Raw genomic sequence first — 14,434 nt, 5'->3', positions numbered from 1 at the left:
CCCGGCAACAATAGGTCATTTTTCCTATTTTAATTAAAAAAAATTATTTTGTAATTTATGTTGAGAATGAGAAATTGCTGGTCAGCTTTTAACGCTTATAACATCCTAACAAAATATTGTATGTTTCCAAAATTGTGCTGATGTAAAACTGACATGTGGGAAATGTTATTTATTAACTATTTTGTGTGACACCACACTCTGATTTAAGGGTACAAAAATTAAAAGTTTGAAAATCGCAAAATTTTCTAAATTGTTGCCAAATTTCCATTTTTTTCAATAAATAAACGCAAGTTATAGCAAAGAAATCTTACCACTAACATGAAGTACAATGTCATGAAAAAACAATCTCAAAATCAGTGAGATACGCTGAAGCGCTCCAGACCTATTGTGACAGTGGTCAGAATTGTAAAAATTAGCTGGTCATTAAATACCAAATTGGCTCTGTCACTAAGGGGTTAAAGTATGCGCTTTAGAAATACATTTTTCAAAAGGAATACTAAAGAAGCCTAAAATGTTTGATTACAAGAACATTCATTCCATATAATTTCCCACATCTACTTCAGATTAGGTTTAAAAGGGTCATATAATGGGAAAAATTAAATTCACAAGCCAACCCATCCCCCTGCATATCCGTTCTTGTTTGAGAGGTTTGTGTACACTCAGTTAAGTTGTTTGAGGTGCTTGTGAAGTGTGCTGTGCAACCCTAGAAAACTATAGACAGTAATTCACTGCACACTTCTTAGGTATGAAAAAGAGTTTATTTAATGTGCAAAAATTTACCATGTGCACAGGCATGTCAGGTGCAGGCATATGCAACATAAAATGTTAACGTTTCGACCCTTTCTGGTTCAAAATGTCAATGTGAACACATATATTTCTTGTTTGAGAGTGAACTTTTTTTCTTGTAGCTTGCATGTATCACCTAAGTAATCTTTCTGTATTTTCAATTTAAGTAATCCTTAATGATCTATTCCAACAAGATCAAGGCAATAAATTCTTTATTTTATTATATTACCTTATCCTTAGGAAAAAGAAAATTGAAAACAAAACCACATAGTTTTTATGTAAAATTAGATGTTTTTGTTTTCGAATTCTCGCATTCTTCATCATAAATGTTTGTTTTAAAGCTACTTGGCTGTTTAGGGTTTTTGTGGGAGGATTTTTTTTTCATTATAAATTTTAAGAACATAAAAATTAATGTGCAACTTATATAATTGTATTTACACTGCTCAAAAAATAAAGGGGACACTTGAACAACACAATGTAACTCCAAGTCTCTAACTGGGTCGCTGTGACCAGTGGGGTACCGCAGGGGTCAGTATTGGGACCTGTTCTCTTCAACATATTCATTAATGATCTGGTAGAAGGTTTACACAGTAAAATATCGATATTTGCAGATGATACAAAACTATGTAAAGCAGTTAATACAAGAGAAGATAGTATTCTGCTACAGATGGATCTGGATAAGTTGGAAACTTGGGCTGAAAGGTGGCAGATGAGGTTTAACAATGATAAATGTAAGGTTATACACATGGGAAGAAGGAATCAATATCACCATTACACACTGAATGGGAAACCACTGGGTAAATCTGACAGGGAGAAGGACTTGGGGATCCTAGTTAATAATAAACTTACCTGGAGCAGCCAGTGCCAGGCAGCAGCTGCCAAGGCAAACAGGATCATGGGGTACATTAAAAGAGGTCTGGATACACATGATGAGAGCATTATACTGCCTCTGTACAAATCCCTAGTTAGACCGCACATGGAGTACTGTGTCCAGTTTTGGGCACCGGTGCTCAGGAAGGATATAATGGAACTAGAGAGAGTACAAAGGAGGGCAACAAAATTAATAAAGGGGATGGGAGAACTACAATACCCAGATAGATTAGCGAAATTAGGATTATTTAGTCTAGAAAAAAGACGACTGAGGGGCGATCTAATAACCATGTATAAGTATATAAGGGGACAATACAAATATCTCGCTGAGGATCTGTTTATACCAAGGAAGGTGACGGGCACAAGGGGGCATTCTTTGCGTCTGGAGGAGAGAAGGTTTTTCCACCAACATAGAAGAGGATTCTTTACTGTTAGGGCAGTGAGAATCTGGAATTGCTTGCCTGAGGAGGTGGTGATGGCGAACTCAGTCGAGGGGTTCAAGAGAGGCCTGGATGTCTTCCTGGAACAGAACAATATTGTATCATACAATTATTAGGTTCTGTAGAAGGACGTAGATCTGGGTATTTATTATGATGGAATATAGGCTGAACTGGATGGACAAATGTCTTTTTTCGGCCTTACTAACTATGTTACTATGTTACTATGTAAGTAAATCACACTTTTGTGAAACCATCCTGTCCAGTTATGAAGCAACACTGATTGTGAATCAATTTCTCCTGGGGTTGTGCAAATCGAACAAACAACAGGTAGAAATGTGTGCAATTAGGATGTCAACCCCTATAAAGGAGTTGTTTTTTAAACAGGGGGTGACAGAAAATTTCTCAGTTCTCATCCTTTTTGGCTGTTTTTTTGGTCACTTTTGTCATTGCTCTTGCCCCTAGAGGTGCAGTAGCATAAGGCGGTGTCTACTGTACAACCCACAGAAGTTGTTCATGTAGTGCAGCTCATCTAGGTTGTCCCATCAATGTGAGCTGTGGCAAGAAGGGTAGCTATGTCTGTCAGTGTGCAGAGCATGGAGCAGCTACCAGGAAATAGGCCAGTACACCAGAAGTTGTGGAGGGGTCTGTAGGAGGGCAACAATTCAACAGCAGGACTGTTGCCTCCTTCTTTGTGCAAGGTAGATAATCAGCAGCAGTGACAGAGTCTTGAAAAATGACCTAATGAAGGCCACTAACATCCATGTGTCTGCTCAAAGTGTCAGAAACAGATTCCATGAAGGTGGTATGAGAGCCCGACATCCACAAGTGGGTGTTGTGCTTATACTGTGCAGGGTGATTGGCATTTGCCAGGGAACACTAATTTTAGCAGATTCAACATTGGTGCCCTGGTGCTCTTCACGGATGAGAACAGGTTCACACTGACAACATGTGACTGAAGTGACAGAGTCTGGAGTCGCCATGGAGAACTTTCTGCTGCCTACAACATCTTTCAGCTTGACCTGTTTGGCAGTGGGTCAGTAATAATGTGGGGAGGCATTTCTTTGAATGTGCTAGCCAGAGGTAACCTGACAGCCATTAGGTACTGTGATTAGATCCTCAGACCCATTGTGAGGCAAAATGCAGGTGCAGTGGGTCCTGAGTTCCTTCTGATGCATGACCGTGCTATGCTTCAGGTGGCTGAAGTGTGTTAGCAGTTACTGGATAATGAAGGCTTTGATGCTATGGACTGGCCTGACCGTTCCCCAAACCTGAATTCAATCAAGCACATCTGGGACATCATGTCTTGTTCCATCCACCAACAGACACCACAAACTGTCCAGGAATTGACTGATGCTTTATTCCAGGTGTGGGAGTAGATTGCTCAGGAAAACATCTGCCAGCTTATCAGGACCATGCCCAGGCACTGTAGAGAGGTCATACAGGCGCGTGGAGACCTCACACGCTACTGAGCATCATTTCCTCGTCCTGAGGCATTTCCATTGACATTTGATTTTCCACTTTAATTTTGAGTATCATTCCAAGTCCAGACCTCCATGGGATATTAATTTTGATTTACAATGATCATTTTTATGTTTTATTGTTCTTAACGGATCTACTATGTAATGTTGATGATGCAACTGGAATATTTCATTCAATAATATCTATGATGTGTAATTTCAGTGTTTTTTGAGCTGTGTATTTTTTTGGTTTACAACAATTACCCGTTTACCTTAATAGAAATGCTAACTGGCTTTACACTGCATTTCTGTTTAGTATTTACACTTATGATATTACACCCTCTCTTCAGGGCAACATTATGCAAGCAAATGACAAAATAGTGCCTTTTTGTCCACTATATTGGCAGTATACATTAGTACACCATGACAAATTAACTATGAAATAAACTTGTTTTCTTGACTATTTCCATAGAGTGCATCCTGTAAAAAGTGTACTTTAATCAGAAACCATTATAGGTAACTGCATGGCATCTATCACAGGCATCTGTTTACCAGACACATCAGAAGTTTTTCAATAACTGAGAAGTGTTTGGTAAACAAACTGAAAATGAAATGTGAACATAACCTAATAAGGTTTAGAATGGCCTATAACCTAATTTTACTACCATAAAATTGAAAATGTATTATTTTCTTATTTTTATAGAATTGTCATATTATTAGTTAATGTATTATTTTTATATATACATTTTTGCAGATCATCAGATGTCATTGGCCATCACTTCATGTTTACATTGTTTCTAACCTGCTTCTTGCTTTTGGAGCACAGCTCTATACTATATCCAGCAAAGGTAACACAACAATATTAATTTTTAGGCTAGAACTTTGTGTTTGACCAGTGTTGTTAGTTTAAAGGTAGATCTGCTTAGAGCAGGAAAGCTGTGCATTTTATATGTGAATTGGCACAGGTGAAATCCTCATTTGTTATGCAGAAGCTGGCATGGGGACAAGATTTTAATACATCTCATCCACGTTCTATAAAATATTTATTCTGGAAATTTTAAACTGTAATTGTATCCAGTGTGTCAATTTATTTGTCAATTTCTGATTTTCTATTTTTTCCTCCCTTTGTTCCAAGAGCCATAATTTTTTTATGTTTTCATCTACATAACCATATAAAGGCTTGTTTTTTGTAGGACGAGTTGTACCTTTGAATCACCTATTTCATTTTATCATTAGAAAGAGGAGAAACAATTCCAAGTGCATTGCAGAAAAAGTGCAATTTCTCATTGTATTTAATTTTTTATGGGAGGAGTTATTTACGTTGGAGGAGGATTATTTTTACTGTAGGGTAAAATTGACCTGGGAATATGATTCTGCGATCAGCCTGCAAAAATTATTTATTTATTTATTTATTTCTATAATGTGACAAAGTAAAAAAGTAAACAAAGTTTTAAAAAAAATGTAAAAAAAAATAAAAATAAAAGTAATCAAAATATATTATACCCATGAAAAATTATTTGTATGAAAAAATATAAACAATAAAACTACACATATTTGCTATCGCCGAGTCCCCAACGACACGACTTATGAAACTGTCCCACTAGTTAACTCCTTTAGTGAACACCATAAAAAATAAATAAAAACAAGGCAAAAAAACAATGCGTTATCACGATAACGCCTAACACAAAGTAGAATAAAACAGGATCAGAAAGATGAATATAACTAAGCATGATACCACTGAAAACGTCATCTTGTCCCGCAAAAAAACAAGCCATCATACAGCTCAATCAATGGAAAAATAAAAAAGTTATAGCTCTCAGAATAAAGCTATGCAAAAATAATTTTCTCTATAAAATAGTTTTATTGTGTTAAAAAGTCAAAACATAAAAAAATAACTTACAGCTGTAAGAATAGGTATAACTGTAGCAAGATCGCATATGGTATCGCATATGGCTCATCATCAGACGAGCGGCGGATACCGCGTCCCTTTGGCACACATTAACCCCTGACCACCACTGCAGCCCCTGGAGGACAGACATATATTTATAGGTCGACTCTGCCCTCACCTGATTTCCACAGCAGGGACCCTTTATATGGAGCACATTAAGCCCCTGTGGCACCAGGACTGTGATCCTATTATAGGCACATTCTATGCAAGTACTAAGACTGCAACCCAATAAGGTCTACCATATGCGATCTCGCTGCAGTTATAGCTACTATTCTCTACACGGGAATTCTGATAGATATAACTCCTTTACCGAACTTCATAAACATTTTGAGGAGATCATTATTCCAATCCTGCGTATACAATTTTACACCATATTCTTTCTGTGACAAGCAGTCGGACTGATGAAGGTCTAGATAAGACCGAAACGTTTACAGACTGCAAAAATAATAAAAAATCCTTTTGCAATGACATACTAAGTTGAGTGCCAATTATTTTATTTTACTAAAGATCTCCGTAAGGCTTGGCACACATTTATCCAGCACGCTGCCCTGAACACTTAAACCAGGGTGTCCGTGTAAATCTGTGAAATACATGATTCAGACGGAACCCCCGAACGAAAATTCCCTATGAGGGAGATGGAGGCACTGTGGACGCCATAGAACCTGTGATCTACCAGTGTCAGTCTTTTTAGGATTGCATAAAAGTGCTGTCGGCCACAGTTTTGTGCTCTTCTGAAAAGAAGGACACATCTGAACAGAAGTCTAACTGAGTCCAGATTAACTTAGTATATTGAATGGATCCCTTGGGCTCTGGAACAGCTAAATGGCTCCTTGCCCCTCAAAAGAAATTCAGTAAATTCTGTACTCCCAAATCCAAATGCCCCCCTCCCTTCTGAGCAACACACTGTAGCTAAACCACATACAGCATCCGTGTTTGACATTTCTGTAGTGATGACAGCCTGCCTTATTTATGGGTGCTTGTCTCCAGAAGCATGAGCTGGGCATGATGTACTGGTCACTACTACGTACTGGTCACTACAGTGTACTGGTCACTTCAACGGCAGTTTACAATTTTCAATCAGCAACATCCACTGCTGCCTGTTTCTGGAGAGTCAAAATAGTCACTATACATGTAGATAAATTCCCAAAGGGGTATAATTTTCCAAATGGGGTCACTTGAAGGGGAATTCAGCTCTTCTAGCAATTAGGCGCTATGTACCGTATATACTCGAGTATAAGCCGAGATTTTCAGCCCAAATTTTTGGGCTGAAAGTGCCCCTCTCGGCTTATACTCAAGTCAAGGTGGGTGGCAGGGTGAGGGGGTGAGGGCGCTGAGGCATACTTACCTAGTCCCAGCGATCCTGACGCTCCCCCTGCCAACCCACGGTCTTCGGTGCTGCAGTTCTTCCCCTCTTCAGCGGTCACGTGGGACCGCTCATTAGAAAAATGAATAGGCGGCTCCACCTCCCATAGGGGTGGAGCCGCGTATTCATTTCTCTAATCAGCGGTGCCGGTGACCGCTGATAGAGGAAGAGGCTGCGGCACCGAAGACAGCTGTGACAGGCAGAGTGAGCGTCAGGATCGCTGGGACTAGGTAAGTATGTAATATTCACCTGTCCGCGTTCCAGCCGCCGGGCGTCGCTCCATCTTCCCGGCGCCTCCATCTTCCCGGCGTCTGCGCTCTGACTGTTCAGGTCAGAGGGCGCGATGACGCATATAGTGTGCGCGGCGCCCTCTGCCTGATCAGTCAGTGCAGAGACGCCGGGACCGGACGCCGGAACGAGACGCCGGGAGCTGCAAGCAAGAGAGGTGAGTATGTGGTTTTTTGTTTTTTTTTTATTGCAGCAGCAGTGGCGGCACAGATTTATGTGGAGCATCTATGGGACAAAATGAACGGTGCAGAGCACTGTATGGGGCACAATGAACGGTGCAGAGCACTGTATGGGGCACAATGAACGGTGCAGAGCACTGTATGGGGCACAATGAACGGTGCAGAGCACTGTATGGGGCACAATGAACGGTGCAGAGCACTGTATGGGGCACAATGAACGGTGCAGAGCACTGTATGGGGCACAGCTATGGGACAAAATGAACGGTGCAGAGCACTATATGGGGCACAGATATGGGGCAATAATGAACGGTGCCGAGCACAGTATGGGGCACAGCTATGGGACAAAATGAACGGTGCCGAGCACAGTATGGGGCACAGCTATGGGACAAAATGAACGGTGCAGAGCATTGTATATGGGGCACAGATATGGGGCAATAATGAACGGTGCCGAGCACAGTATGGGGCACAGCTATGGGACAAAATGAACGGTGCAGAGCACTGTATGGGGCACAGCTATGGGACAAAATGAACGGTGCAGAGCATTGTATATGGGGCACAGATATGGGGCAATAATGAACGGTGCCGAGCACAGTATGGGGCACAGCTATGGGACAAAATGAACGGTGCAGAGCACAGTATGGGGCACAGATATGGGACAAAATGAACGGTGCAGAGCACTATATGGGGCACAGCTATGGGACAAAATGAACGGTGCAGAGCACTATATGGCACAGCTATGGGGAAATAATGATCTATTTTTATTTTTGAAAATCACCGGTAAATGCTGCATTTCCACCCTAGGCTTATACTCGAGTCATTAAGTTTTCCCAGTTTTTTTGTGGCAAAATTAGGGGGGTCGGCTTATACTCGGGTCGGCTTATACTCGGGTCGGCTTATACTCGAGTATACACGGTATATGGAGTCCACAAACTATTCTAGGAAAATCTGCGCTTCAGGAGGCAAATAGCATTCTGTCCCTCCCGAGTCTATCCTTATGGCTAAGTAGTACTGCACATCCACATATGAGGTATTGCCACATTCGGTAGAAATTCTTGGACAAATTATGATGTCATTTTTACCTACTTCTTGTATGAAAATGTAAAATCTGGGGCTAAAACAAAATTTTGGTGGTAAAAATGCAGTTTATTTTTTTCTTTACAGCCCAAATAGGTATAAAAGTTCTGTGAAATGCCCATTGTGTCCATATGATCATTATTCCCTTAGATGAATTCATTGAGAGGTGTAATTTGTAAAATGTTGTAGCTTATGGGATGGTTCTGATGTTCTGGCACCTCATGGGCTCCAAAGATGTATCTAGCGTTTCTGGCACCCGGGGCAAGAATTCATTTTGGCGCCCCCCCCTTCCCCCCCTCCAAGGGCATATGCCCCCCGTCAGCCCCATCATTGCCCTCTCCTCCCCCCAAACACACACACCATTCACTTCTCTGCACATTCCCCTGCAGCGCGATACACACACACACACACAATACTGAGACACACACATACGCACACACTCATACACACACACACACACACACTCACACACATACACACATTCACACACACATTCACACACACACACATACACATTCACACACACACATTCACACACACACACATTCACACACATTCACACACATACACACACACATACATACACACACTCCTCTCACCTCTCCTCGCGCTCTGCGCAGCAGCTCCATCGCCTTCCTCTGACACAGCCGGCCGCTGAATGATGACGTCATCCAGCGGCGCGTCTGTGTGAGAGGAAGCAGGAAGAAGACAGATCGTGTGGCTGGGCAGTGGACTCTGCAGGGGCTCCCCCCCCCCCCCCTCTGCACACACTGGGAGCCGGCACTCTGCAGCTTCTCTGTGCCGGCTGTCAGCTTGACAGTCGGCACAGAGAACAGCTGACTCCCAGTGTGGGGGGCGGCATAATGCAGCCGCCGGGGGAGACACTGCGGACAGCCGAATTAGGCGGCCCGACTGCGCCCCCCTGCCGGCTGCGCCCGGGGCAAATGCCCCGGCTGCCCCCCCCCCTAGATACGCCACTGATGGGCTCTCCTAGTGGGTTATGGCACCCGCAAACCTTAACAGTAAAATCTGCACTATAGTATGGTTCTCCTTCCCTTCTGAGATTTGCACTGTGCCTGAAAAATATTTCCCGATTGTGTGTAGGATGTTGGCACACTCAGTAAAAACTGGACCTCAGCTTGTTGTAAAAAACGTTCCTATTAGCCCTTAAAAAAATTCAAAACTTGAGGCTAAAACAATATTTTAGTAGTAAAAATGTACTGTATTTTTCGGACTTTAAAGGGAACCTGTCACCTGAATTTGGCGGGACTGGTTTTGGGTCATATGGGCGGAGTTTTCGGGTGTTTCATTCACCCTTTCCTTACCCGCTGGGCAAGATTGCTTTGCGCAGGTGTGTATTATGGAGGACAGAGAATGAACTTTAATCCAATATTGCAGCCAGCATGCAGCCAGCGGGTAAGGAAAGGGTGAATCAAACACCCGAAAACTCCGCCCATATGACCCAAAACCAGTCCCGCCAAATTCAGGTGACAGAGTCCCTTTAAGACTCACCAAATTATAAGACGCACCCAGGTTTTAGAGGTGGAAAATAGGTTAAAAAAAATTTGAAACAAAAAATGTGAAATTTTTAATAACATAAATAACATACTATTATATGTGGTTTTATTATATATAATAATATGCTATTATGTTGGAAGCTACGGGTAGAAGATGGTGCTGTGGGACCAGTGTGGTGGCTGTAACGTAATATACGAAGACGCTGGAGGGCGAGTATAAGAATGGGGGCACAGGGCTTATATTTAAAGCACCACTCCAACACTGAAAAATAACACTAGATTGCTTCTTTAAGATCCCATGTGAGAACTATAACTCCCAGCATGTCATGTAGATCATATGAAATGCTGAGAGTTATAGTTCACCACAGGAGTGGCAGATAGCTATTTTATGTGTTGTAATTACTAAACTTTTAATTAATTCTTACTTATACAGGCTGTGCGCACATCAGTGCAGGTCCTGCAGCCTGCCAGCCAGCCATGCTAGAAAACTGAAAGTATCTTCTCTCTACAGCTTGCACGACCTGGTTGAGGTAATGAAGGGCTGGAGCATCACATGACCACACAGAGCCCTCCCTCTTATTATCTCACCACAGGTCCTGAAAGAGGAAGCTGCATTGTATCTAGTGTGGTGTCTGCAGGACCTGTGGTGACCTATTCCAAAATCCAAATGGATTAGCAGCATCTCTGCGGAAAGGTGAGGAATATTGTTGTGGCTTTTTTTTTTTGTTTTTTTTTTTTACTCTTTTGCAGATGACAAAGGCATCAGGGGAATGCATGTGACCGTAAGTATGGTTTAATTAAGACACACACACTTTACTAATTGTATTTTTCACTGACATCTGCATATCTATCTATTCTATTTGTATTTGCTGTACGTAATCCATCTATTCTGTCCTGTCAGCTCCTGCTGTGATTTGACAGTACACAGCACATGAATTGTCTGCTTTTTTTTCTATCTACAGTACAGACCAAAAGTTTGGACACACGTTCTCATTTAAAGATTTTTATGTATTTTCATGACTATGAAAATTGTACATTCACACTGAAGGCATCAAAACTATGAATTAACACATGTGGAATTATATACTTAACAAAAAGTGTGAAACAACTGAAAATGTCTTATATTCTAGGTTCTTCAAAGTAGCCACCTTTTGCTTTGATGACTGCTTTGCAAACTCTTGGCATTCTCTTGATGAGCTTCAATTGGTAGTCACCGGGAATGGTCTTCCAACCATCTTGAAGGAGTTCCCAGAGATGCTTAGCACTTGTTGGCCTATTTGCCTTCACTCTGCGGTTCAGCTCACCCCAAACCATCTCGATTGGGTACAGGTCTGGTGACTGTAGAGGCCAGGTGTTCTGGAGTAGCACCCCATCACTCTCCTTCTTGGTCAAATAGCCCTTACACAGCCTGGAGGTGTGTTTGGGGTCATTGTCCTGTTGAAAAATAAATGATGGTCCAACTAAATGCAAACCGGATGGAATAGCATGCCGCTGCAAGATGCTGTGGTAGCCATGCTGGTTCAGTATGCCTTTAATTTTGAATAAATCCCCAACAGTTACATCACAAAGCATCCCCACACCATCACACCTCCTCATCCATGCTTCACGGTGGGAACCAGGCATGTAGAGTCCATCCGTTCACCTTTTCTGTGTCGCACAAAGACACGGTGGTTGGAAACAAAGATCTCAAATTTTGACTCATCAGACCAAAGCACAGATTTCTATTGGTCTAATGTCCATTCCTTGTGTTCTTTACCCCAAACAAGTCTCTTCTGCTTGTTGCCTGTCCTGAGCAGTGGTTTCCTAGCAGCTATTTTACCATGAAGGCCTGCTGCACAAAGTCTCCTCTTAACAGTTGTTGTAGAGATGTTTGCTGCTAGAACTCTGTGTGGCATTGACCTGGTCTCTAATCTGAGCTGCTGCTAACCTGCGATTTCTGAGGCTGGTGACTCGGATAAACTTATTCTCAGAAGCAGAGGTGACTCTTGGTCTTCCTTTCCTTGTCCTCATGTGAGCCAGTTTCTTTGTAGCGCTTGATGGTTTTTGCCACTGCACTTGGGGACAGTTTCAAAGTTTTCCCAATTTTTTAGACTGACACCTTCATTTCTTAAAGTAATGATGACCACTCGTTTTTCCTTACTTGGCTGCTTTTTTCTTGCCATAATACAAATTCTAACAGTTTATTCAGTAGGACTATCTGCTGCATATCCACCAGACTTCTGCACAACACAACTGATGGTCCCAACCCCATTTATAAGCCAAGAAATTCCACTTATTAAGCCTGACAGGGCACACATGTGAATTGAAAACCATTCCCTGTGACTACCTCTTGAAGCTCATCAAGAGAATGCCAAGAGTGTGCAAAGCAGTCATCAAAGCAAAAGGTGGCGACTTTGAAAAACCTAGACTATAAGACATCATTTCAGTTGTTTCACACACTTTTTTTTATAAAGTATACAATTCCACATGTGTTAATTCATAGATTTGATGCCTTCAGAGTGAATTAACAATTTTCATAGTCATGAAAATACAGAAAAATCTTTAAATAAGGAGGTGTGTCCAAACTTTTGGTCTGTACTGTATATATATATATATATATATATATATATATATATATATATATATATATATATATATATATACACAGGTTCATCTTACAAAATTAGAGTGTCATGAAAAAGTTAATCTATTTCAGTTCTTCAATACAAAAAACAACAACTGTTGGTTTAAAAACAACAGTATCACTGTACTTGATTTCCCAGCAAACTCGCCTGACTTTAACCCCATAGAGAATCTATGGAGTATTGTCAAGAAGATGAGACACCAGCCTCAACAATGCAGACAAAGTGAAGGCTGCTATCAAAGCAACGTGGGCTTCCATAACACCTCAGCAGTGTCACAGGCTGTTTGTCTTCATTCCACGCCGTATTGATGCAAAAGGAGCCCCGACCAAGTATTGAGTGTATTTACAGGGCTAGATGCTGTTAAAAAATAGTACTTCGGTAAACAGGCCGTGTAGCTTGTTTCATGGGTGGGGTACAGTGCTGAGTAGCATCAAATTCTACTAGGCCCAAACAAATTTCCTGGCCTAGATGCCGTTACAAAATAGTAGTTAGGTAAACAGGCGGTGTAGCTTGCTTCATGGGTGAAGTACGCTGCTGAGTAGCACCAAATTCTACTAGGCCCAAACGAATTTCCTGGCCTAGATGCCGTTACAAAATAGTAGTTAGGTAAACAGGCGGTGTAGCTTGCTTCATGGGTGGGGTACTGTGCTGAGTAGCACAAAATGCTATTAGGTACAAAACGATTTCCTGGGCTAGATGCAGTTAAAAATTAGTTATTAGTTCAACAGGCGGTGTAGCTTGCTTCATGGGTGGGGTACGCTGCTGAGTAGCATCAAATTCTACTAGGCCCAAAATGATTTTTTTGCAGCATTGTCACACACAGCCTTTCCTGGCTGCAGGTTGAGTGGAGACAACCATTGCTGGAACTCGGTCTCCAGAGCTGACAACAACTCCTCAGCTGTGTGACTCACACTTCCCAGACATTTCAATGTAAACACTGCCTTATGCCATTGATCCCTGGTGACAGCATAGTGAGGAGGTGTGCAGGATTCCTTCTGCGTGGTTACAACGCGGGTGGCATTACCAGACAGGCTTCGGGTGCCGGTGGAAGACCGAGAGGAGGTTGAGGAGGCAGAAGCAGTGGAGGAACTTCTAGATCCAGAGGATCGATGAGCAACTCGTGGCAACGGCAAGACTTGGACAGCAGCCCATTCTCCTGATGCGCCGGAGGACAGACACCGAAATGTAAGTATGTAGTGTTTGTTTTTTTTACGTTTACGCTGGTAACCAGGGTAAACTTCGGGTTACTAAGCGCGGCCCTGCGCTTAGTAACCCGATGTTTACCCTGGTTACCAGGGGACTTCGGGATCGTTGGTCGCTGGAGAGCTGTCTGTGTGACAGCTCTCCAGCGACCAAATAGCGACGCTGCAGCAATCGACATCGTTGTCGGTATCGCTGCAGCGTCGCTTAGTGTGACGGTACCCTTACAGTAATTAGGATCTTTAGAAGGACGTAGATCTGGGGATTTATTCTGATGGAATATAGGCTGAACTGGATGGACAAATACCTTTTTTTGGCCTTGCTAACTATGTTAATATGTTACAAAGAAGACAGAGACTCTAATGCCCCCTATTGAAGGTAGAAATCCAAAAAGCCAATATCAACCATTTTAAGGATTGCTACCTTCAATAGGTGGCACTGGAGTTCTTTTATTCTTTCTTTCTAAAGAGGCTATTTGCCTATTTAAATTTCCAGAGGAATGTGTCATAGCTTATGTCTCCTTACGTTGAGTTGGCACTCTCCACAAGGAGAAAGTGTAGTACTTTGACTGCAATTAAAGAGAACATGTGATGAAGATGCTAGTCAAACATTGAACCATGTTGTATGGCATTTTTCTTCTCACGCTATTCCTGGTTGTTGTTTCTACTTTTTGAGCACTTGTTATCAA

At 42.0% G+C, this 14,434-nt stretch overlaps 1 protein-coding gene across 1 annotated transcript in view; it reads left to right on the top strand.

The window, feature by feature from the left end:
* The window catches only part of PGAP1 (post-GPI attachment to proteins inositol deacylase 1), a 1,319,879-nt gene that overhangs the window by 887,507 nt on the left and 417,938 nt on the right, over positions 1 to 14,434 (top strand). The window contains exon 20 of the mRNA XM_069733825.1: positions 4,308 to 4,401. Coding sequence (XP_069589926.1) covers positions 4,308 to 4,401 — 94 coding nt within the window. The remainder of the gene's footprint in view (positions 1 to 4,307; positions 4,402 to 14,434) is intronic.

Source organism: Ranitomeya imitator, chromosome 7, assembly GCF_032444005.1.
Source record: "Ranitomeya imitator isolate aRanImi1 chromosome 7, aRanImi1.pri, whole genome shotgun sequence".
NCBI lineage: Eukaryota > Metazoa > Chordata > Amphibia > Anura > Dendrobatidae > Ranitomeya > Ranitomeya imitator.
This window is presented reverse-complemented; position numbering and strand designations above follow the sequence as displayed.